This window comes from Acanthaster planci, linkage group LG17, assembly GCF_054643075.1.
Source record: "Acanthaster planci isolate LZ-2023a linkage group LG17, COTS_SCS, whole genome shotgun sequence".
Taxonomy (NCBI): domain Eukaryota; kingdom Metazoa; phylum Echinodermata; class Asteroidea; order Valvatida; family Acanthasteridae; genus Acanthaster; species Acanthaster planci.
In genome coordinates, this window is record NC_141793.1 from 614,323 (window position 1) to 638,018 (window position 23,696).

The 23,696-nt window shown below is 39.7% G+C and overlaps 3 protein-coding genes across 8 annotated transcripts; 1 reads left to right on the top strand and 2 right to left on the bottom strand.

Moving 5' to 3' along the window:
- Positions 1-47: 47 nt before the first annotated feature.
- Positions 48-12,776, bottom strand: LOC110974640 (adhesion G protein-coupled receptor G6-like). The gene is made up of 14 exons (XM_022226446.2): positions 10,392-12,776; positions 5,816-6,132; positions 5,184-5,443; positions 4,592-4,800; positions 4,058-4,311; positions 3,843-3,930; positions 3,328-3,458; positions 3,130-3,168; positions 2,784-2,884; positions 2,265-2,527; positions 2,058-2,139; positions 1,816-1,937; positions 1,265-1,413; positions 48-1,032 (listed from the first exon to the last, which is right to left on the bottom strand). Exons 1-14 carry the CDS (start codon positions 10,711-10,713, stop codon positions 709-711), a joined length of 2,661 nt encoding a protein of 886 aa, XP_022082138.2. The 5' UTR covers positions 10,714-12,776; the 3' UTR covers positions 48-708.
- LOC147796259 (uncharacterized) lies at positions 5,992-10,063 on the top strand. 2 transcript variants are annotated; one of them, XM_087147882.1, is made up of 2 exons: positions 5,992-6,086; positions 6,718-10,063. In XM_087147882.1, exon 2 carries the CDS (start codon positions 6,764-6,766, stop codon positions 8,594-8,596), a length of 1,833 nt encoding a protein of 610 aa, XP_087004008.1. In that variant the 5' UTR covers positions 5,992-6,086; positions 6,718-6,763; the 3' UTR covers positions 8,597-10,063. The 2 variants fall into 2 exon arrangements, with proteins under 2 accessions (XP_087004008.1, XP_087004007.1); XM_087147881.1 differs by lacking the exon at positions 5,992-6,086 and adding an exon at positions 6,354-6,528.
- On the bottom strand, positions 12,773-23,206 carry LOC110977666 (dnaJ homolog subfamily B member 6-like). 5 transcript variants are annotated; one of them, XM_022231983.2, is made up of 10 exons: positions 23,034-23,206; positions 20,885-21,016; positions 18,649-18,758; positions 18,217-18,270; positions 16,984-17,118; positions 16,773-16,854; positions 15,506-15,571; positions 13,922-13,981; positions 13,639-13,746; positions 12,773-13,524 (listed from the first exon to the last, which is right to left on the bottom strand). In XM_022231983.2, exons 2-10 carry the CDS (start codon positions 20,947-20,949, stop codon positions 13,425-13,427), a joined length of 780 nt encoding a protein of 259 aa, XP_022087675.1. In that variant the 5' UTR covers positions 20,950-21,016; positions 23,034-23,206; the 3' UTR covers positions 12,773-13,424. The 5 variants fall into 5 exon arrangements, with proteins under 5 accessions (XP_022087675.1, XP_022087659.1, XP_022087668.1 ...); XM_022231967.2 differs by having other exon boundaries at positions 18,202-18,270; XM_022231976.2 differs by lacking the exon at positions 23,034-23,206 and adding an exon at positions 22,670-22,693 and having other exon boundaries at positions 18,202-18,270.
- Between the last annotated feature and the right edge of the window lie 490 nt (positions 23,207-23,696).

Genomic DNA, 23,696 nt, shown 5'->3' on the forward strand with positions numbered 1-23,696 from the left:
AAGAAACAAAAGTCCAAAGCGACCACGCAGAACATTGTAGACAATGATTTTCTTTCATAATGTAGGACTTTATTATTGCAACCTTAACTTCCAGGACACATTCCAAACATGAGTGTCGTGCTGTTTCCTTTTCCTATTTACATTTTACACTGATTGACGGTGCCAGTCACAAAAGAAAACAAATAAGTTTATCAAATATTTGAATCTTCACTTTTTTCTCTGTGCCATCAGTTTTTGGGGGGCCTATCTACAGTGATTTATTTTGGATTCAATCCTTAAGCATTTAACGGAAATAAAGAAAATTGAGATGACCAGTTTCTAGTTGCTATGCTTCAAAATAAAAGGAAGTTTCATACAAATGTAATCTTTGTCATTCTCTAGTTAAGATTCTTTTCCAGGAGCTTGATTTTTAAGCTTGGTCCACAAATCAAAAATGTCTATGAAATCACAACTGTATTTTCTATGTACATTGTATTTTTTGTATTTTTCGACAACTGTATCGACAAGGTACAACTTGGAAAAGGGCTTTTGGAAAATCTCCATATTTCATTTTCTTTCTTAAAATGTAGTGTAAGTTAAACTTTGTTTAAAAACTGAATAATAGCAGTTTTTGGGTAGTTCGAAAAAAATGGGTCAATTATTAGGCCAACCTGGTGAAATTGTAACGTCAATGACTGATTCATGAAGACAGTGACTTCAAACTATACGTCATAAGTGCGTATCATTCTCCTTAACTCTGTTTAACTCTAGGCTCGCGTTGTCGAGTTCTAAACCTGCACTTGATGCGTCCGGTGACGATGTGGGTGACGTCAGAGGTGACGTCATGGGTGACGTCATTGGGGTTGCCATGGGCGTGGAGGCAGGAACTAGCACACAGTCAATTCGTTTGGTCTGGCGACAACGGGAGCAGCGACAAACCTTGCAGCAGGGGCGGAATGTCTTAAGCCATTGCTTGCGGATGTCGTGGTACCGGACACAATGGAAGATGAAGATATAGAAACCCTGGAAAGCCACACTTAGAACGAAGAGCGTCTGTCAAGGAGAAAGAAGGTGACACTGAGGGGAGTTTCTTTTATAACCAAAGACCAGCAAAATGGTATGGTAACGTGGATAACGTTTAGACCTCGGTTCTGACAGGCTAGCAACACTATTGCTTACATCTATAGCTTACATCTTAAAATTGTCAGTCTTGTCATGAGTCTATAAAAAAGCACTGAGAATGCAAGTATTTGGAAACATGGAAACAGATCTCAATTCCACTGACCTGAAGTATGAAGTAGCCAACAGATACATTGTCTTCGTCTGGTTGTGTATATGTGATGGCAGCTGATGCTCCGAATCCCCAGCTAATGCCAAGAAGAACCAGCAAAGCTACTGCACCAATCAGCTGCGTCAGGAGGGACCGCCGCTCGTCTGGAATGAATAGAGGGGGATTTGCACCTCCAACATTTAAGCCTTGTCATGTGGCGGCCAGTTGTGGTCAGTTGAAGAATGTCTGAGACCATCGAGTCTCTCATTTAGTAATCTCTGGATTTCTAATTCGAGCAGAAGTCACACCAAATATATCATGCACCACACCCACTTCTCAACTGACCACACCCATTTTCTTTTAACCCTGATTCGATTATCGCGACTTCTACTTTTCGTTGTCTAATAATTATTCGCACAAGCCACACCCAGATCTTCTACCTGTCGGCCTGGGAGCCATGTACAGTTTTTCCGAGTCAGACATGACTTCCAAGAAGCCCTACCCACTTTACAAGGGCCCTCAGTTGTTTGAAGTCCCCAACAGGTTTGCAGTTAAGGTTCACGTACCTCTGGCGTACATTTTGCAGATAATCCACAGTACCATAACGAAGACGACGCTGTTACAAATTACGATAGCGAGCATGGGAGTAAGAAACACGAAGCTGAAAGCCTCAGCAGATAACTGACAACTGTGGAGGAAGCAAGGGAAGATCGTCGATAAAGTTGGTGATAAGATAAGATCTGATAGATGGACTTTGATTTTACTAGAGAAAAAAACCCTCACATACACAGCGGGTATTGTTACTTACACAAAGTCACAATCTTTGTAAGTGCCGTCGTAAATTTCGAAATTGAAAGCTAGAGGCAATCCGATCAGAAGAGCCGGGAGTCCTGATCGAAAAAGAGCAGAGAATTAGAAAGAAAATCCAAATATGAATGAAGTTTTTTTTTCAATCTAGCAGTCACCACAGGGTCAGGTAATGATAACCATAATTTAGTTGGTATTTTTTTCTTACCCCAAGCAACCACGCCACATTTCAACACAAAATATCTGATGGGGCTGGAGAACACTCGAACCAATGCGATGTACATGTGGAATGCCTCCACTCCGTTCCACATAAGCGACACCAATATGAAGTACAGCCGGAGACTATTGGCGATACGACAGCCAATCAGAGTGCTTGAGTAGGTTGTCGAGGTAACGAGAACGATGATAAGAAGCAAGATGCTAACACACAGGTTGATCAGGATCAAGGTTGGTCGACCCCGGCGAACTCGACTGTAAAAATGGAGTTGAAAGAACTTTGGCAAATGGACACACGCGCAGAGCATGCGTGCATTCAAATATACATAGGCCTATGCATTTATAATTAATGTGACTACAAAAAACTTCCTTACCTTCCAGCTTCTACGAGCAAGAGCTTTTATAAAGCGGCATTAATTATTGAAACAAAATGATGCTTGATGTAGGTGTCAATTCAAACTTCCACATTTTCCTGAACTAATTTTGATTTGGGAACGAGCAAAATACTCACGGGAACACAGCATAGGTCGCAACGACGAGAAGGAGGCTAATAAGTGAAATGTAGTATCCGATGTAACACAGTGCAGTCAATGTTACGTAATACGGGAAGTTCTGTGGAGCCAATGGATAGTTTTAACCTTTTCAGATTAACTCTAACAATAATCGTACATTCTGTGATTTGCGCGCAACCTGGCAGAATTGTACTGGCTTCAATTCAAAACTCAGAGATCTGCCTGAACAAAACTCTTCTTATTTTGATTCAACTTAATGTCGTATCCAAGGATTTAAATAATCAAATTAAAAGCGCTATTGAAATCAGCTTGTGACAATTTCATCAAAAATTACAAGCGACTCACCAGAAATCCGAAGAGATCCTGAGGAACCTCCTGTGTCGTCTATGAACAAGAATATTAGTTATGATTATATAATATAATTATAATTATATAAGCTATAGCGGTGGTTCGTAAAGGAGAACAACTTTGGCCCTCGGATGTTAGCTTAACATACTCCAATTTTGATCTCAATTATGACTCATTGGTACAGAATGTTTTTACCTGTGGCTCAGTAGGAACGGGAATGAGATCTTTTATCAGTCCTAGGAGATCAAGAACTTTACAGATACAATCTGTCTGGTTGGCATTCGTGTAGTTGAGCGTACAGGCAGATGAGTCCCACTCCAGATTAACTATTAAAAAAAGGACACAAGTTGTGTACAGAAAGGATTAGTTCCTCTAAACAGCTGAGTCACATCAGCTGACGATAATGAGCCAGTTTGATATATCAAACGGTCATTCGTGAATAAAGCATGAGTGAGTCCTTGAGTGAGCGTGAGTCCGCAAAGGGCCGCGCTGATTGGGCGCACCTCACACGCGCGTCCGAATAACCTCGGACGCGCTTGCGCTTCGTTTTATTGGGCATGCGTTGTTGGAATACCGATAAGATAAGCAGGCATTCACGCAGAACTACTCTTGTCAAACAGGAACTCTTTGGTTTGAAGGCCGCTTTTCCTTCCCTCACAAATTTCACCCGATGTAGGGTTAAACCAAGGATTATGTTTGTCGACAAGGACCTTTGTTGATTCTGTCCAGGAGACCCCATCTCTGTGATTCGTCCCGAGAGAGGCGAGCTGCTCCACACTGGACATCGGATGACACGGACTACACACAAAGAACAACATAAAAACACACGTTATCCACCAAATGGACGGTACAGGAAATATGAATTTTAATATGCAATTCATACACATGCAAAAGTGGAATCATTGGACTTTGACTTGGATCCTACCTTGTTTTCCGACGCTGGGTGGTAAAACGTCACCGAGAACGGTTCTTCCAGCTGTTTCACTTCCTCCCCATCACTGTAGACCTTGGCATAGAGTAAAACGGTATCTTCCAGAGGGAGTTCAATGGAAAGATCACCAGTGAAGAACTTGGTGTTGTAGTAGACCGTGGCAGTTGTCCGAACCACAGGGACGGGAACGCTTTGTAGCTTCACCGGGCCAGTCTCGTTGCTGACTGGGTCTGCATCTCGAAAAAATCCTGAAAGAGGTCAGAAGAAAAGGGCAAAAAATTAAAACAAATTTCAAAGTGTTTTGATGGCCAAATGTAAAGAGAAAGTACGTACCAATGATTTATAACGGTACCCACCTGAAGGAACACAGCCAAAACTGGAAATACAAGGACTCAACTTTACTGGGATGAAGTTCACATCTACCAAGGCTCTGTGAACAATTAGCGAGCCATAGGTTTCTGAGTTATTGTATAACTTGTCGGGTAAATCCTAACTTTTCACATATTCAAGAGCAGATTTATTTCTCACCATTTAGGAGAAAGTACGGAAACCTGATTGTGGCTACCGTCTCAGCCTGTGACTCGGGTTTGAAGAAATTGAATTCTATTGGTAAAGTGAAGAGGTCACGGGATGGTTCGTTGATCTCCAACACGATGTTACTGAAGGAATGCTTGACGAAGCGGCTGATGACCGGTAGCTTGACGTTGGCTGCATAAGTCTGTAGACTTTTTGCAATACTGTGCAGGGTGAAACGAAAGTGCTTAAATTAGACCTACACTTCTCGTTGGTGCCTCTTAGTTACATGATACTGGGATAAAACTGGGGGACCCTTGCCAAGAGAAATGTGTTAAGTTCTCTGTATAATTTTGAATATCGTGGTATGGCTTGGTGAATTAACCTTGCTTTAGAAACAACTGCCGTTACAGTAGGCTTCCAAATCTTGAAATGTAAGATCGCACACAAACCTATTTCTTCTTTTTCTTTACATCGCTGAAGTTAATTGAATACATCATAGCTACAATGACGACATCAAAGGAAAACTGAAGACCTTTCATTAAGATGATTTGAGCCAAATCACTCTCTCAAATGCTGGTAGGTTCGATTCCCTACAAGCACCAACCTTGTGCATGCACTGTGTACTGTCTCCAGCATCCCTATCTCAATATTCAGAATGTTGTCAGCCATGGCAACCAGCTCATACCCTACGTCACTGCGCAGCGGAAATACGTCATCTACCCCAGAAGTGACGCATAGGTCCATGATGGATGCTGTCAGGGTTACGTCTTCCACAGTCAGTTGGTCAGTGAGTGAGAGAATGCTGTTGGTTTTGTGGAGGATGGTAATAACTGATGTCACGTTAGTAGCCTCTTTTTCATCGACCTGTTGGATTATAGAATGCCATTGTGCATTAATTATGAGCTTAGTGTTTAGGTGAACATTGAGTTAAAAAAAAATTGACATCCGTAAGGATGGGTGGGTTGTAACCTCAAATAGAATTGGCCAATTTTTTTTAAAGATTTCTGAACTCTCGGGACATATTAGCGGGATGGGGCAGATTAGGTTGAATTTGTTTGATCGAGTTGAGGTGAGTTGAGCTGGGTTGGGTTGGGTTTAGGGAATGGGTGGAGTTGGGTTGAGTTGCGCTAAACTGAGCTCGGAGCTCGGTTGGTTGTGCTGAATGGACTTGGGCTGTGGGCTGGGTGGGATTAGGTAGGGTTGGGTTGAAGTTTAGGTTCAAAAGAAGGCTTGTACCATTTTCTTGAGTAGCTCGATCAAATCATACAGAATATCTTCCAATTCATTGGTGATGTCTGAATTCCATCTGCAAAATGTTGTGTTGGCGTCTCCCCAGTACGAATGCTCACTGCAGGGAAAACGCGGCTTCGGTAAGAAATGCCAGCAAGTTGCTGGCGGGTTGCAAGCCCGGAAAGCTAGCGGACGATCACCGCTGGTGTTGTAGGGTCTACGGAGGCCGTTTGGACAGTACGAGAAAGCATAGTCACCAGCTACAGTATCTCCCCAGGTAAAATTACCCTTGAGATCAGTTGAGGTGGACTGGAAACAAATATCTGCCAAAAACAAGACGCATTGAAGATCAGTAACAGCTAAAAACAATAAAACTGTGTTTGAAGGGTTTACAGGACGAGATTCCAGTCTAATTGCCAACTTATACGTCACTCATATTTCAAGATAATATATCATGCCATGATCACGTGTACACAGGTCAAAGTTACCTTTCATGGAATTTCCGCCATCTTTCTCTATATAATGCATGAAGCATGTTCATGTATTTTGCATGTATTGTGATATTGCACTGTATGCGCTGGCGTGACCACATCCGCGGTGTGTGTCACAATCTTTTTTGTCAACGAGGTGATCAGGAATTCGAGCATGTCGTAACAGATAGCTGTAGTTTCACCTAGAGTTTTAGTCCTTAGAGAAATATTTTCAGCCGTCTGCCTTGGGTGAGTGCAATTAATTCGGTGATTTTCGTATTGTCGTTCCGAATCTGAATCAAAATAGGCTATATCATACGACAATCCAGGTTAACTTATGTAACTGAATCAATGCAATGACCAAGGCATGGGTGTTACCACTGTAAGCCATTTTATTCAATTATTTCAGCTTAATTTTACTTTCACTTTCTATGACAGTGTTCCTCCCTATTGGCCCTGACGGAACACACCACCTGATTACACAATGGCAGAGGGTGGAGTATCGGAGACACCACTGGACATGCTGGAGGAGGATCCGAAGAAAATCAATAAATGCTCCATCTGCCTCTCTGGATTTAAAGACCCTCGGCAACTGAACTGCTCTCACAACTTCTGCCTGAAATGTCTCCAAGAACTCAAACAGGCACGAGGTGAGTACGGTGAAAACATTGCTTGCCCTTTGTGTCGAGAAGAAACCCTTCTGCCCGAAAGAGGGGTTGACGGACTACTTTGCTCCCAAAAGGTTGTGACCACAACGGAAACCCAAGATGAAGATCAGAGTTTTAATCAGAAGATTATATGCCAGGCCTGTGATGAAGAGAATGAGGCCATTTCTCGATGTATGGATTGTGAGCATTATCTTTGCCAGGAATGCGAAAAAGCACATAACAGACTCGCATCTTTACAGAATCACAAAGTTGCGACTTTGGCAGAGTTAGGGCCTGACGGTAAGCTTGAAGATCGTGTACCTAAGTGTAAGGAACACCCGGATCATGAACTCTGCCTGTTCTGCAAGTCATGCGATGTTCTTATCTGCAATAAATGCACCGATTCTAATCATAGGCCTTCCACACACTTCCATAGCAGCATTGACGAAGCTTACTACAAATGCAAACGAGCAGTTCATGATGCAATTGGTCAAACAGAAGAGAGCCTAAAAAAGTTCATCGACGAAAATCCATTGTCGACAAGTCACTCACGTGCAAGACTGGCAACGAGGCTCAGAAGTACAAAGATACAAATTTCACTGAAAGCGGAGAGTGAGATTACTAAAATCAGGAAGAAAGAGCAACAAACGAGGCAGAAAGTCCAAGATACCTTTTATGAAAGAGACAAGCACTTCGCTTATCCAATAACAGCAGAACAGGTGGTTAGCAGGGTCAGAAGGGTCATGGAAACAGCAAGTTGCTACGAAGCTCTTGACTCACAAATGGAACTATTACAAGATCTCAGAGAACAGATCAACCTTCAGAAAACTGCAGGTATAAAGCATGCAAAGTCACTTATTGGGTTTAAGGAAAGTGAGGTTGTTGGTGAGCTTGGGACTTTGTTATTAGAGGACAAGTGGGAAAGGATCAAAATAACTATGAATAAAAAGTATCAATGTTTTAAGGCACTTTCTGGCAATGAAGTGGTTTTTGGAGGATGCCGTCAATTGATTTCTGATAGGTCTAGTTCATCATTTTCTGCAAAAAGGAAACTACCTCAAGCCCAAAATCCCACTGTTATTGCAAGTTATACAGGTGGATTTTATTCAAACGATCTATCAATTTTAGACAGTCCTGCAGTTAAGATTGTGGAAAACAATGATTCTTGTTCTGAATTCATGCCGGGTGAGGAGGCAGATATCAGCAGTAAGCCTACATGTCTTGCAGCTGGTGAACTGATCGCAGTGGGTTATAAAGACAGTCACAAGATCTCTCTCCATTATGTAAGTGGTTTCCTCATCAGAACAATACATGCGCCAAACATTGGTCAACATATGACCATGCATAACAAACAACTGATTTATACATATCCAGACAGCTCTAACGATGAGCTTCGGGTTAGATGCCTCGACTTCAATGGGAAAGAAATGTTCACATTTCCTGTACCGTGTAAGGGCACTTTGCCTGGGTTGGTGTGCTGTGATGCACCTGGTAACATTTATGTTGCAATTCCACCTATGATCTTGAAGTTCAACAAAGGTGGAACAGCGCACCTCGACTCAATGAGTTGCGAATGTTTGAAAAATCCAAGAGACATGGGATTTTCTCCAGACGGTAAATTATTGGTACTGGATGACACTGGTTTGTGGGAGTATAAAACAATGATGTAAAACCAAGCTGCGTAGATGCTTAAGCCATGCTGATACAGAAATGACGACATATGCAATGCTGGATAAGCATTAAATGAATGTCAATTGTTTACAGGGACATACAGCTAAATATGCACGGCTGTAAGCATACCACGATTGGGAATGACCGTTGGCAGAGTATGGGTAGAGGGCGTATGGACTAATAAATAACACAACTATCGTTAACAATTGGATCCATTTTGTAAGTGACAAATAAATCAGAAATTAATTATCTCAACCTATTTATGGGTAGATGCAGTTTTCACACTTCCTGGGTTAAAGTGAATCAAAATAATTTTCAAGTGTGCATGAAGGCGAGGCGTGTAACACGAGGGGGACAGGAAGTGCACATGCACTGATGTCAATTTACCTGAATCTCTTATTTTCGTAAGCATACTATTCCAAAACCAGGCTGAAGTAGGTAATTTTGGTGTTCGACGATTCCTCTCCCCCCGTGTTAATTTTTATATCAAGTGATCCAAACTAAACGATATTTTCTTGGCAGAAAGCTTTGGTATTAATGGGCAATGAAAGTTGTAGAAGGCATGGTTTGTATGTGTGCATTAGACCAGGTACTTTCCATTTAACAGGTAATAAATTTTCAATCTGGTTGTAAAATGGTGGGCCACATCATTATTAACAGTTAGATCTGCCATTGAGTTTGGAAAACAATGTGTGCATAGTTGTATTAACCGTATGATCTTTGCTATTCGTAAACGTTACTTGTTGATAACAAACCGCAATTAATGTGTTGGCATTTCAATTCGCATAAACCGCAGTTTGAAGAATTCATGTATTTTGTAAAATGTGATCTAAATAAACTTGCATTACACTTTGTTCTTAAGACCAGTCACACAAATGGGCCTGATACGGTGAACTGTGTAAACAGAATACTTTTGTCCAAGTTCATCTGAATAATTTATGACTCGACTTGCGACGTATACTGGATTGTTTTTTATGGACATGCACCGACTTACGATTGACTGAGATACAATACGACATAAATCAAGATGTACCATGTAATAAAACGCATTTTGGTAAAGATAAATGAGAAATGTTTTGGTTAAATCCAGTGTTTAGATAATAATGAACGATTGTAGGCCTGTTTTTGTAGTGATGATAAAAAGTAGGGCACTCTAATGCAGCTTTGATGTAAAACAATAGTACATGCAGGACTTAAAATAATGTACTCGTATTACTCCAGTAGATGCATGGCCATATTACTCAACTTATACATTACTTGCTATTTCTGTGTCAGCAAAATAATGACTAATTTAAGGTTTACTACATGTGTATGTACACTACTATTTTAAGCAAAGTAGGTTGAAATCTTTGATTGTTTGCACCCCATTTCTTCCTTGCCGGTATTGGAAAATAATAGGTTGGCATGAAAAAATAAAACTAGAACTCGTGGCTACTGCGTCTGTGGCGTAGCATCTTGTCCTCAAACGAGATAATCATGCTAACCTTCATTGAACAAACACAGCGTAAGACCCCTTCCCCTGACTTGAGATTTAACTTCTCTTGGTTGAAAAATATTAAGGTCAACTCAGGTGATTTGGAGAACTGAACTTATTTAAGAGGTTTGAAATCATTTCCCCCTTCGTCCTGAAATACTAAATGAACCAATTACGACAACGTAATCTTCCCCCTCCAGTGCGTAAATTGCCGCTACAGCATCTGTATCCCACCGCTGACACCATTGACCATTATGTCATCCCCTGAATACTTATTCCAGAGCGATGAAAAATACAAAAGGGAAGAGTGGAGCACTTACCCTTTCTACATTCGATGGGCAAGCCCTCATTCTCAGAGCGCACTCTCTCTATTTCCTCAGGCGGTGCAATAGTCGGCAGATCGCACTCCCCACTCACATTCAAGGGCAGCGGAATGGTGATATTCAAGCCGCTTAAGATGTCCTCGAGATCGCTCATCATTTGATCGATGGCAGGAACGAGGCTGTTAGTCGAGTTATCGGCTGGTAGTGTTGATTCAAAACTTGTTGGTGAAGCGATGGTTGTATTGAGAATGGCGAGCGACAGTACCGAGTTACAAGCAAGCAGTCCATAAAGGAACGTTATTTGAATGAATCTAGACATCTTCGCCGGAACAAAGTGACACAGAGTCTTCAAAGGTGATCACCTTTTTTACCAAATTTCAAAATAAGTTTAAAATTCACACGAATCTTCCATACAAATCCACGTTCAAAGGGCCTGATATTCAAAGTCAGTCTGGACAACTGCAACCGTAATTAAAGAACAAGAATCAGTCGGTAAAACTCATTAGCATTTCCTAAAGCCGGTCAAATCAAAAGCTTCGGTGTTCAAGACGGCAAAGACTGGATCCTCGTTCCCTTGAAAAAGCAAACCAGATGCAGCTTATGGGATAGCGTTAATCTTTGAAACGGGATCAAAATGGCGGCTGCGTTCGGCGCAACTAGTTTGCATTTGGTAAATTCTTAGTGTGCTACAGCCATATGATTTACAAGGTATAAGTATTGCATTAAGTACTATTTCCAGTCACAATCCAGTTTCAAACTTCAGACACATGGATAACTACAGAACATTCGGGTCCACGAACAGTACATCAAGCCCGCTCAACGTTTCGACGCAGCAGCGAACAACTTCCAATTGCTGTTTCAACTCTATCATTCCTTGCAGCTAACTATAAAATCCTTTGTTGCACTGGATGAAGCGGACTTGCAAAAAACAAATCATAATTATGTACTTTGCCTCTGAGGAGCTCAGAGACTGTTTGAGCGAGGGATTAATTTAATCTTAATTCGTAGTTATCGGGTCCCCTTCGGTGCAGTAGGCAGATAAATGTCTTAATATAGCTCCAATAACCCTCTTGGTATTTCTTCTCACATAGTGAAGTGAAAAACCACAAACCTTGGTGTGCATTGTCTTTTCTGCTAACACATTATTATCAAAGTCAGTTCACGTTCGCGCTTCACGTGATGAGAAGGTAACTTTTATATTTATGTAAATGTATCTCATTACAATTTATATTGGTACGCCGGAACGAGATTTAGGATGGTTTATTCAAGAGGCAAACAGAATAGGAAAAGAAGTTCATTCCAACCTTTATATTCTCGATACATAGTTCTCCTCCGAAATTAATTTGTAGTTCAAAAATACAAAACAACTGGGAACTGAAATACATCATTTAGTCGCGTTTTATTGTTTCTTTATCCGCACACGAGTAAGCGAACCTGCATATTACGCACGCTCAACTCTATTATAAGAAGTGCAGGAAAAAATATTTACATAAATAAATAAAGGTAATCTTTAAAATGTTCAAACAACATATGCGATCTAGGCCAGAGCGTCATAAATACAGCAAATTAGTTTCAATAATCTATTCAAACTGTTCCTTGTCAAAACGACAACAATGAGGACATGAAATTGATCATCTTTCCAGTCTAGATTCATTCCACAAACTAAATGATGCAAAAGTGTGTATTATTATCCTATTTGATGTCAACGGGGCAACATCATTTTGGGAAAAGCACGAAGTCATGTAGCTTGCACACGTTCATTACTCGAGTTCAAGGATGATTTATAAACTAATCGGAGATTGACAGAAATGAACTGAAGGCCAACATAAAATCATTACCGATGATCGATCTCCTGAGTCCAACTCCATGCCTCATTGTAACTTCATCGGTTATTCATACAACTGAAATTTCACGCTCAAATAAATAAAGGTAATGTTTAAAGGTTCGGTTGCCTCTGATGTGCTGGCAAAACACGGGGGGTGGTATTTTATCTCAAGAAACCACACAATGGTCATAAAGGGTTTATATACAATGTAATACATGGCAGTACATGACAAAGCCTCATGTATTTACATCAGTGTAAAACTGATATGAACATTTCGAGAAAGTGTCCTACATCTTTTGTTCTTTGTTGATTCAAACTGTTTAGGAGCATGCAAATTAGTACACGAAGTCACAAACTTAGTCTGAAATGATTTCAAATAATTTATACAATTGATCTTTTTCTACTAAAGGCTGAACATCAGAAGAAATAAACACGAAAGAAAATAACATTCGAGAGGATAATTGTCATAATCCTTCAACTGAACTTCAGTTTGACTTCACTTGAAAATAAAACCCCTAAAACCTACTCGTTTATTCTCATGCACCTGTGCATTTCTTACAGTAAGTTAATATTTTTGCTATTCCCATCCTTTTCCGGTAACTTCCGCCTTTCAGGAGCAAAGTACGGTCAGCCAATACGTACAAATTTGTTGCTGTCCACTGGTTACAAAAACAGGCACGAATACTCTGTACACGACTTGAAACCTTTAGTTTGCTCTCGGAGAACTCTATATAAAAACTGGTAGAAAAAGTGTTAAATGCAGGTTCAGTGTTCAAACGGCTATAACGCAAGACTTGCAGTCTTTCAGGGATGATGAATGTTCGATTAGACCATTCCTATTAAATGTAGAACTCAATGCGACGGTGTAGCTGAAGTTGTCAAGCTATTGCTTCAAAATTCTACAGGGTTTATGACCCACATATCACTGCTCTTTGAAAATATAATGAGATAAAGAATATGAAATTGGACAAGCGGATGAAGGGCTGGACTTCTTCAAAGGCAGGATCACTGGTTGAGCATGAGACTGTTCACTCCAGTAACATTCAAAATCCGCTGAACTGTGCACACAGTGCAGATTGTATACTTGACTCTGTAAAAGACAACTTTCAACAGATCACAATCGATCCAGAAAGTAGCTAGTTCAAAGGTAGCATGTAAGCTTCGATTCCAGTGACAAAGCATTGGACAAAACCAAGGGGGCTGCTTTAGTTGGCTAACATTGGCTGAAGTTCACCGTTGATTGTCTTTGATGTGATCTTTCCATCCTCTTCATTGATGACTGTCTCTTGCCCATTTTCGATAATTCTACCACAAAAAAGATGGCTAGAAGTCATTATCTGCAAAACTATGCTTTCATCATCTCAAAACAAGGCAAGCTAAGCTTTGAGAGGAATGGAGTGAACTACCAGATCAACTTACTTTGTCGTTTTGATCTTTTTTCCGTTTATCATTTTTGTTGATGTCGACACACTCCGCATATTTCCTGGACTGCTGCCAAACGAAGATGACGACGAAAATGATGTGAACCTGTAGATAAAATTGAGCAGTTTGCATCAGTTAAAGGATGGGATGGAACAGTCCCTCTGTCATTGTTTTACAATTTTGGGTTTTGCCAGAAATTGTACAAGGTGACTTTACACTCAATAATTGACTTGAATCTTCTTGTCTCAAAAAACAAAAGGCCTTTTAGTGGTGTACTTACCCTGGCCCAAAATCACCAAAACCGTTGTCAAAACTCGAAGAGAAGAATGAACTATGAGCACTGCACAGACAGCCATCATGCAGGCAGACATGTCAAAATCCAAGCATTGATGACAAAATCCAAGCATTGACGACAAAATCCAAGCATTGACGACAAAATCCATGCATTGACGACAAAATCCAAGCATTGACGACAGATCACGGAGAACAAGGTACATCAACAAGGGGGGAGGAGCCAGGTTTCAAACGGAGGGGGCAACAGGCAAATTGAAACTATTAGTTGTCACATTTGGGCTACAATCAACTAAATAAAAAACTACATGTGGAACCTGGTTTTTTTAAGGGGGTGTTTTTTTTAAGGGGGGTGGGGTGGTGGCTAATGGTACATCAAGATGACTCTGCAATAAATCAAGTTTTGGTTAATTTGCATCTCTGGCACTACAAGAACATGTTCAACAGCATTGGTCATTTAACAAGGGCTAACCAAATAGACTCAGCAATCTTTTTAAAAATTAGTTGGTAGTCAACTTCATGGTCTTTTAAACCGAATTTACACAGAAGGCAAACTTATTCTTTTCTACTGAAATGTGTCTACTATCTAACTTACATTCAGACAACAAGAGGTGTATTACATGTGAAATGTTATTAGTTCTTTGTAAGTGCATTAGTATCACAGGCAGTACAGTATGTTAGCACATGAGAATGAAACACTACATGCTTAGTGTACAGCTGTCTCTAATGCATACATGTTCCTTCTTCAGGGTTCCTGCACCTAAATAACGCAATTTCTTGGACTATTTGGCCTTTTAGGTTGCAAATACAATGACAGATTTATGCGCTTATTTCTGATGATAGAAATCAGTGTTTTATGACTTTTCCATGACTTTAGTCATTTTAAAAAATTCCATGACTTTTCCAGGCCTGGAAAACAAATTTCCATGACTTGCCATGACTTTTTCAGTTCTTAATGTGCATTAAATTTGAGTCCTCCGTTGACATCAAATTCCACAAATAAAATTGTGATCTTTGTATCCAAGTTGTACGTTTGGGTTCATCTGGTAATGGTCTTCACTGTTTGCCCCTCATGACAACAGCAAGGCAATAGCTTTTTGGGAAAATGAACATCTAAATGCATGTTGCAGAAGAACATAATAAACAAAAGAACCAACAGAGGGCTCTCTTGATCTTTGAAGGTTGGACTACTACAGGTGCACGTGTACTCTGATGACGTCATCTTCCTGCTGTGAGCCAAGCTAACTCTTGACCCAATGCTCTCCTACACAATCATGAAGCAGCACACAGAATGGATGCATTCTCTATATGCAGAAAGCTGTGTCTCCAGAGATGTGATGAACAGATCACAAACTGATTTTAGTTTGCCCCTGCTTGTGAGCAGGCCTGACTTTTAAGAGTTAATACACACATCAAGCGCCCTCGCCAGCTTCCCAAGATTATGCACAGTGCCACCAATGGATGTTGCTCAGAGCCAAAACAGGCTTAAAACACTCATGTCTATTCATGAGCACAACGCTTTAGCACAAGGAGATCACAGGATTCTGTGAGCACTGTTTTTCTCTTTTCTTACCCACGAGGTTGGAAAAAACTCCAAGGATCTCCGAAGGGAGTGAAGATACTGGTGGTGGTAAGAGGACTGAAGGGGGATTGTGAGAGATAGGATGGAAGGGAAATAGATGAAGAAACAAGTCAAAATGCTCCGTCTCAGACCGAGCTGTATATTCCACTCCCTGTGAGAATTTACCCGTGAACAAAGCTGGCACACGGTTTCAGTTGGCAACAACTGCAGAACGGTTGAGTATAATGAGCAGTGTTCAGTATAGGTAATGAAAAACTGATTTAGAATTATGATCAGTATGCTTCAATAAAGTTTTTCAGCAAATTTGCACAAACCAAGGATCTAGTAGCAGTTTAGGAATGATTAAAATAAGAAATGAAGCCTGCTGGAAGTCACGGGAGTGTAGGCACAGTCGATACCGTATTATGACCGATACCTGTATATCGAATTTTTATATCAATATTATTGATATATTGAATTTTATTCATTTTATTTTTCAAGGTATTCTAACAAGCGTGAATTGCTAGTAACGTGTTCTAAGGGTACACCCCTACACCATAATGGCGTGATCCAATTTTGTGATATTTTCATTAAAGTTTACGCGAATTATCGAGTGCGAGACTGAGATAGGTGACTGAATTTATTCTTCAAATGTCGCCGTATAAACCACCCGGAGTATGAGCTACAGGGACATTTTTCACTCAGCGTGAGAAGCAACGTAAGCCGTGGCTTATCAAAAAATACGGTAATTTTTGGATGCACTTTCATATTTTTCAATAAAGTTTGTTCCTCAGTAGCGATATTTTCGATATATTTCTCAACATCGATGTTTTCAAAGTTTCAATATTTTTGACTTTTCTCCCAAATCTGCTATTTTCGATATATATCAATTTTACCAAGTGACTAACATCGGCAATATATTGATATCAAACCCATATCGATAATTTCGATATATCGACGGTGCGTACGGGAGTGTGACATGGAAAATTGCTGAACAGATTTTATACACAGTTAGAAATCAGTTGAAAACCATTCAAATGAAATACACATCAATCATTACGGGTGTTTGACGGGAAACCTGGTGTAAGGTGTGTTCAGCAATTTTGTTAGCTTTCCTTACATGTACCTCCTGTTAATGGTAACCAAAAAATATGAACTGCTAACAGAATGCTTTCAGAATGACGTCATGAAATCTAGTTAAGCTGGTGTGCTAGAATGGTCAAGAAGGCTTGAGAAAAATCACCCACAATGATCTGGTAAAATATGTGATGAGACTTACCCGTGACCTGGGAACCCGGACCTCCCAAATGAATCCTGGAACAGGTTACCGTGCCCCCTCTGTGATGAACCCATCCTCGAATCTGTAAAAACGACGACAAACTTTAAATAAATCTGCATATGAGAAGTTAATGGATAATCAACACAACAGCAATCCTGAAGGAAATCCACTCCTTCCTCAACTCAAGAAACTTCATCAAAAAATATTCTACCTTCAAAGAAAGCAGCAAAGGGATCACTGGTTCCAAAGAATTCTTTGAAGATATCTTCTGGACTTCTGAATGTGAAGTGGAAGTTGCCGCCAAAGTTGCCAAAGTCGTGGAAGCCAAAATCACTCGCTGCGGGTCCTATACAAACATAAATATTACACAGTTAATAAAACATTGCCCAAAATTGGTCACTGTTGAATTAATAACACCGAGCTGGGAAAAATAAATAAATCCGGCAACCAGAATTAGGAGCCATTACTGCAGGACCATCCTATGTGCACGCAGGTGACTGGTGGTGCATGGGCGTTACCTTCCTCTCTGAACAGCGGGGTGACTTGCCAAAGTGACACCCATGCTCAAGTTAAGAACGGTGAGTTTGATGGCCCTGCAGGAATGGCACCTCCTTGGAGTTGTCTTCAAGGAAATGGCTCTCAGCTTGAAATGCTGCTGTTCTTATTGAGATACGTCTCTTGGAACATGGCATTGTCCTAATGAGTATGAGCCCTTGTTTCTGGCAATTATTTGATGGAAGAAGCAATGCCCATTTCGCAGTAGCACATATGAATATTCTCACACTGGAATACTGTACCTATATTTTTCAGGACAGCATGAAAAACATTCTTCATTCCAATTTAGATGATTCTAACAATGGCTAAGTTTGTTCACGTCAATCGTGAACAAAGGACCGGATGTCAAGCCAGCTCATCAAACACGTTCAGTGCATGTGAGCATGCAATGGCACTAACAGGGCCTTGTGTGTACATACTCAAATGGCCCAGGATGCGCTTTATTTGGAGCATGTGTACTACAGGGGATCAGGTAAGGTTGGCGTAATGCTTCTTTCTTCGCCTTTGGGTTTCGGTCCCTACCTGATTCCTTGGATTTTAACCAGAAAATGCTTCTGTGGTTCCCCCCCCCTCTAAAACTGTGACTGCTTCTCATTGCCTATCTACAGGTTCCTTCAGGCTTACGAGCTTCAGTGTCTAGGGCACTTTTGAGGAATATTTGATTTCAATACAAGAAATACAACTATAAATGATACTGTAATTACACACTGACTCATTCAATCAATACTTCCAACAGAAAAAACAGCATTTCCGTGGGGTTTTTTGTTTTGTTTTACAATATCTTCTAAGAGTTGGCTATAAATTACAATCCTTCCCTTTACCCAACCAGGACCAAGTTTTTATTGATTAAAAGCCTAAGTCAGAAAATTCTTACGGTGGAATGGCGTACCTCCTCGCTTAAGACCCTCAATGCCATATCTGTCATAAGTATCCCTCTTGCTCTCTGGAAAGAAAACAAATCCAATCAGGAAACCTCGTAATCCACACAGTGTAGAACAGAACCATACAAATGCCTAGGAGTTGCTGTATTATTGTGCCAATTCTGACAAAACAAAGGCACAGAGTTAATATAATAGTATCATTCGATCGTACACGTAATCAGAATTTTTTTTTACACATTTCATACTTTGGACTCGGGCTGAGATTTTAACAGGCATGCAGCTTCAGCTTTGACAAATAACAAGGAAATTCCAATCTTTACAAGACTTTGTCCAGTAGTTTTCAATTCTCCATGGCATGAATGTGAAGTGAAAAACAAGGACATCAGCTGATCCAAGGAAAAGTAGCATGCCTGATTAAGGAAAACCAAAGTGTGACTTACTGTCTGAGAGCACCTCGTAGGCCTCAGCTATCTCCTTAAACCGCCTCTCAGCTTCTTTTTGGTTATTTGGATTTTTGTCCGGATGCCATTTCAATGCTTTCTTCCGATATCTAAAGGTGGACACACCACAAAAGTTTGGGCAGAACCCCTCATATTACTTTGTGTGTAAATACTCAGCAATTTAAATCACATTAACCCCAACACTCCTCAATCCTTCACCTGTTGGAGGACTGAGGACTGTTAGGGTTAATGATATCCTCCAGCACTTTTCAACTTCAAGGTGGTTAAACAGTCCTGAATTCAAGGTGGTTAAACAGTCCTGAATTTCAATATCATTTTTCACATGCTCAAGGTTTAGCATGGATTAATTGAAACTATGAAAACATCATATTTTTTGGTCAGTATTGGTGCAGTACATGTACACTGTTTACAAAACTTGTTCACACAACAGTGCCCAATTCTGGCACAGGAAAGGTCGGGCCAAAAAATACCTGGGGAATTAAAAATGTCTGGTGAAATGTCTAAATTCATGAAAAATGATGAAACAGCTTTACAATTCTGAGTCACAAACTGAGTAAATACACGTATGACCCTGACCTACTTGAGTAAAACAGCAGCCTGACAAAACACAAGATGGATTGTACCTCACATTCATAATTTCAAGCATCCGGCTTTCCTGTCGCAGAGATGGATCCATGAACATACATGTACATGTAGTTTTTCTACTGAAAATGTACGATAGTTCGGATGACCTTTGACAACTGACCTTCCAAAGTCTTTCAAAATTCACAGGAAAGTCTGAAAGGATTGTGGAAGATTATGAAGTGAACTTTATGCAGGCTTTGATGTTTGACAGGGGTCACTGAATTTGCATATTGTGTTACACAACAGTTTCTTTGAACTATTCATCACAAAAATGTCAAGGGATTGGCAAAGGGTTTTCAAAGCCCAGAGCCACAATGGGGGCCAACTTGATGAACTTAATTAATTTGATGAGAAAATACATGTACAATGTTGGAAAAATGCTGCCATTTTAAATTAAAATATGACTTCCTTAAATTCTGTAGCCAGTATATTAACATTATTTACAAATAAAGAAACTGCAAACAATGTAACTACTTTAAATAAAAATACTCAAGATTACATGTTCACAGCCATCTGTATTACTGACCGTAAATGTACACGCATTTAAGAAACACACGGTGCACTTATCGCATGATCCCAGAACATGACATTTTGACCAATGCTTCTGTTCCAATGATAAATTCCCAATTCGATATAAATAAGCTGTTTCACTAACTATACATCATAGCCAAGGTATTTCAAAAAGGTTCAGTATGCTGCATGTGAAAATATTCACTCTGTCATGTCTGTGGTGGAAGCCCAGCTCAACTATGTACAACGTATACACAGGGCAGACATATGCTCTATATGTACATGTTAATTCAATAGCTCGTGTACATTTATACGCCGTGCACAAATTGTGCAATTTATGGAATTTGCAGATGATCTCAATGTGATCTAGTGCACGGGAGCATTTGCTAGAGCAGAAAAAGCATCCATGATGGTTAAATATTTACAGAAAGTTGGCTGATTTGTTGTGATTGTAATCAACTGTCCTTCCTAGGATATTACAACATTCTGTAGAGAAATTTTGCTCTTAAAATATTTCTTCATCCATTTCACTTTCAAACTTTCTAGAAGAGTAGCAAAATAAAAATGACTACCATTTTGCCTTTCTCAAAATGTACACAATGTAAGCACAATTATTAAAACACAATTTAGTTGTTCTACTCTCCAAAATGGGGAAAAAGTTCACACATTTTTGACAAGTTTGATAAAAAAAACAGCGTTTCTCACAAAACATCTCCTCACCAACAAAAAATATTCTCCAAAATACATGTACATCGCCCCATTCATTCATTTATGTTAAATTTCCAAGCATTAATCAATGGAGTTAAGCAGTCCCATCATGCAATATACTGGTACCACCCTCATCAATCTTCTATTTCTATCCAATAAGGAATGTTAGGTATTTATCTACAAGGTACAAGGTGCAATTAGTACAGTATTCAATATCCAGACATTTACATGTCCTGTCCTCCATGACATCTTTAACCCTAACAGTCCCAAATCCTCCAATTTCAATACGATTTTCCATACACCCTAGGGGGTTAAGGTTAATGTAGTTCAGTTTTTTTGTACATGTGCTACCCAACTTTGTGTGATTACTTACGCTTTTTTGATATCCTCAAGCGATGCGTTTCTGGAGACGCCGAGTACGTTGTAGTATTCGACCATGATGACACCTAATCTGTCTGCTGATGGCTCAATATTTAGATGTACTTATTGGAAAGCCTGTAGTCACCTGTGAGAAGGAAATCAAATCATTAGACTTTGGGAGACCAGAGTACATGTACAATGTATATTAAATTACTCAAAGTGATACATGTAATTCATTCTTCTCCATGCACAGAATTATTGACATCTCTGTGGCACAGACATTTGGAATAAGCCATTTGCGAGCAACATTCCAATAAAATCTGGCACACCAAGTTCTTGCAGAAGATCATAAAATAAGATGGAACAAATAATAAATTATGTACTGTAAATGCAGCACACCAGTCAAACATTGACAAATACAATACAACCCATTTTCTGTCATTCACATGTAATTTAGTACCTGCAGTGTATATAGGCTTACATTTTATGCATACAAATCGCAAAATGCAACTTTTACAATACAAAGATGTACATAAACAAAACCCATACAAGGTTTCAGGATATCCATAGGTTTGTGCACAAACATAGATGCACCCAGCAGGCTTCATTTTGCAAAGCAATTTAATGCTCTGGTAATGACGTACACTGTACAGGTCTATGGTACAGGCGCAAGAATATTTAAAGGCACTATTTTGATCCAACGCTGTGAACTAATGCACTAACAAATTTTTCCACTGGCTGCAACCAAATTAGGGCATCAGACACACAAATACATGTACAGCTCATGCACTGAATCTGCAAAAATCCAACCTCCAGGCACTGAAACTTTATGGACCTCAAAGAGTTAAAGCAAAACAAATATTCCATCTATTCTAAAAATACTGCAACTGTACTACTATAGCATTAATGCATTCAAGGAAATTGGTGAAAGTAGCCAAATATGAAATCTGAAAGGTATCAGGTGACTTCACCTGTACATGGATGTGCGAGTATGATGTTGTACTTGCCTGCTAATTTTCATCGGTACTTTTAAACAATAATCTAATCTTCTTTTGAACAGAAAGCTACATGTATGCTATAGCTTCAAGTTATTCATATGCATTTAAAATCCTGCTTTTCTTAATTTGGACAGATTCTTCAAAACCTTGTCAAATCAAATCTGTTTGACTTGAATGTTTACAAATTACATTCTAAAGCTCATGCACAAGTTTGACTCATTTCAAAATAGTTGAATGCAACAAACAATAAATTCTGTGATAAATGAGCGTAAGACTGACTTTACTTTTCCCCAAATTCCATTCAAAAAAATGATGTCTGACTTCACGCAGTAAAAACTGAAGTGATGTGAGCGCATTGTCTGACGACTCAAAATGCACGTACACACACCACGCTGTAGAAATGGAATTCTGAAATTAACTGCCACAAGACCCATCTAACGTTTTCTCAACCTTCACAGTTCAACTCACAGTCTCTATACCTCTGTGACAATATAAATATCCCCTTGTTAGTGTCACAATGTTGCTTTGTTTGTGAAGAATGCCTCAGGAAGACACTACCTTGAGATGATGTGACTTTGATACATGTATATACATGAATATTGGAAGCTAATCGCCATGCATTAAAACAGAAACAGAAAGCAGAACACAATATGAGTTTCCTTTAGTAATTTGAAAAAAACCTAACAATTACAACATACTATAGGCCTAGTTTAGAATGCATGCCATGATGTATAGACGATCGACGACGGTTGACTGAATCTATACATTGTAGGCCTACAGCAAGCACGTCACACACGTACACTTTTCCTTCCGATTGACGCGCCAACTCCATGGGCCTACAGTGAACACTCGGGTACATTTTTTACATTTCTGCAAACTGCAGACGGCATAACCTTGAAAAACATCAACTGTTTCGTTAATCCCATTTACATGCAAGTGTTTTATTCCACTTTGATTGTACAGCACAGATGGTAAGCTAGATATTGAACCCAGATCGCACACTGTTTGCGACCGGAGAAACGGCAAAAGGATTGCCAAGAATGCGACGGCATACCGTGTCGGTGCCTTGGGCTTTTGTGCTGTGCCTCAACAAATAAATAAAAATACGACATGTAAACCCCGTTTAAACTCTCACTATTTTTACAGACTGTCAGCATTTCTTACCTGTTTAGGTGCAACAAACTTACGGCGAAACTTGTACAACTTGTTTAATTAGAAACTTATTTACTTCCGTCATCTACAGAAGTTGCGAAACGGCAGTTTTTATAGCCAGTTGCCGGGGAAATTCGGCACCGAAATTTCTCGACGTGCCATTGCATTTGTAACTCAGGCAATACCATTCCTGTGCAGGGAAGCGGCTTCTTGATTGCTTTATTTGGGAACTTAAAAATCATGTTTCCGGAGTAAATCCCCAGAACTAAAAGCTCATACAAATCAGTTAATTTCAATCTACTTCCATTATTTTCTTTAAGAAATTTTAGGACTGACAAAGAGAAAATCCCGAAGAAAGTTCGACTTTACTTGGTCCCTCCTTTAATCTGACATATTCATTCCCTGAGAAGAAAAATATAGTGGCCCCCCAAAAATTCAACATCCACTTTACGAATTGTGCCGTATCATGGATTTAGACTTTAAAGAGGAAAAGAAAACAGACTCTTCGTTTAATTAAAGTGTATTTTCTGGATGTTCTTGTTCTTCGTTTTTCTGATGTTGGAAAAAATATATTTGGGGGAAATTTATAAGTTATTACATAGTAATTTATCAATTTTATATTTCCAAATTGAGTGTAAAAATGGTATTAAAAACACGTCAGTAAAACATGGAATA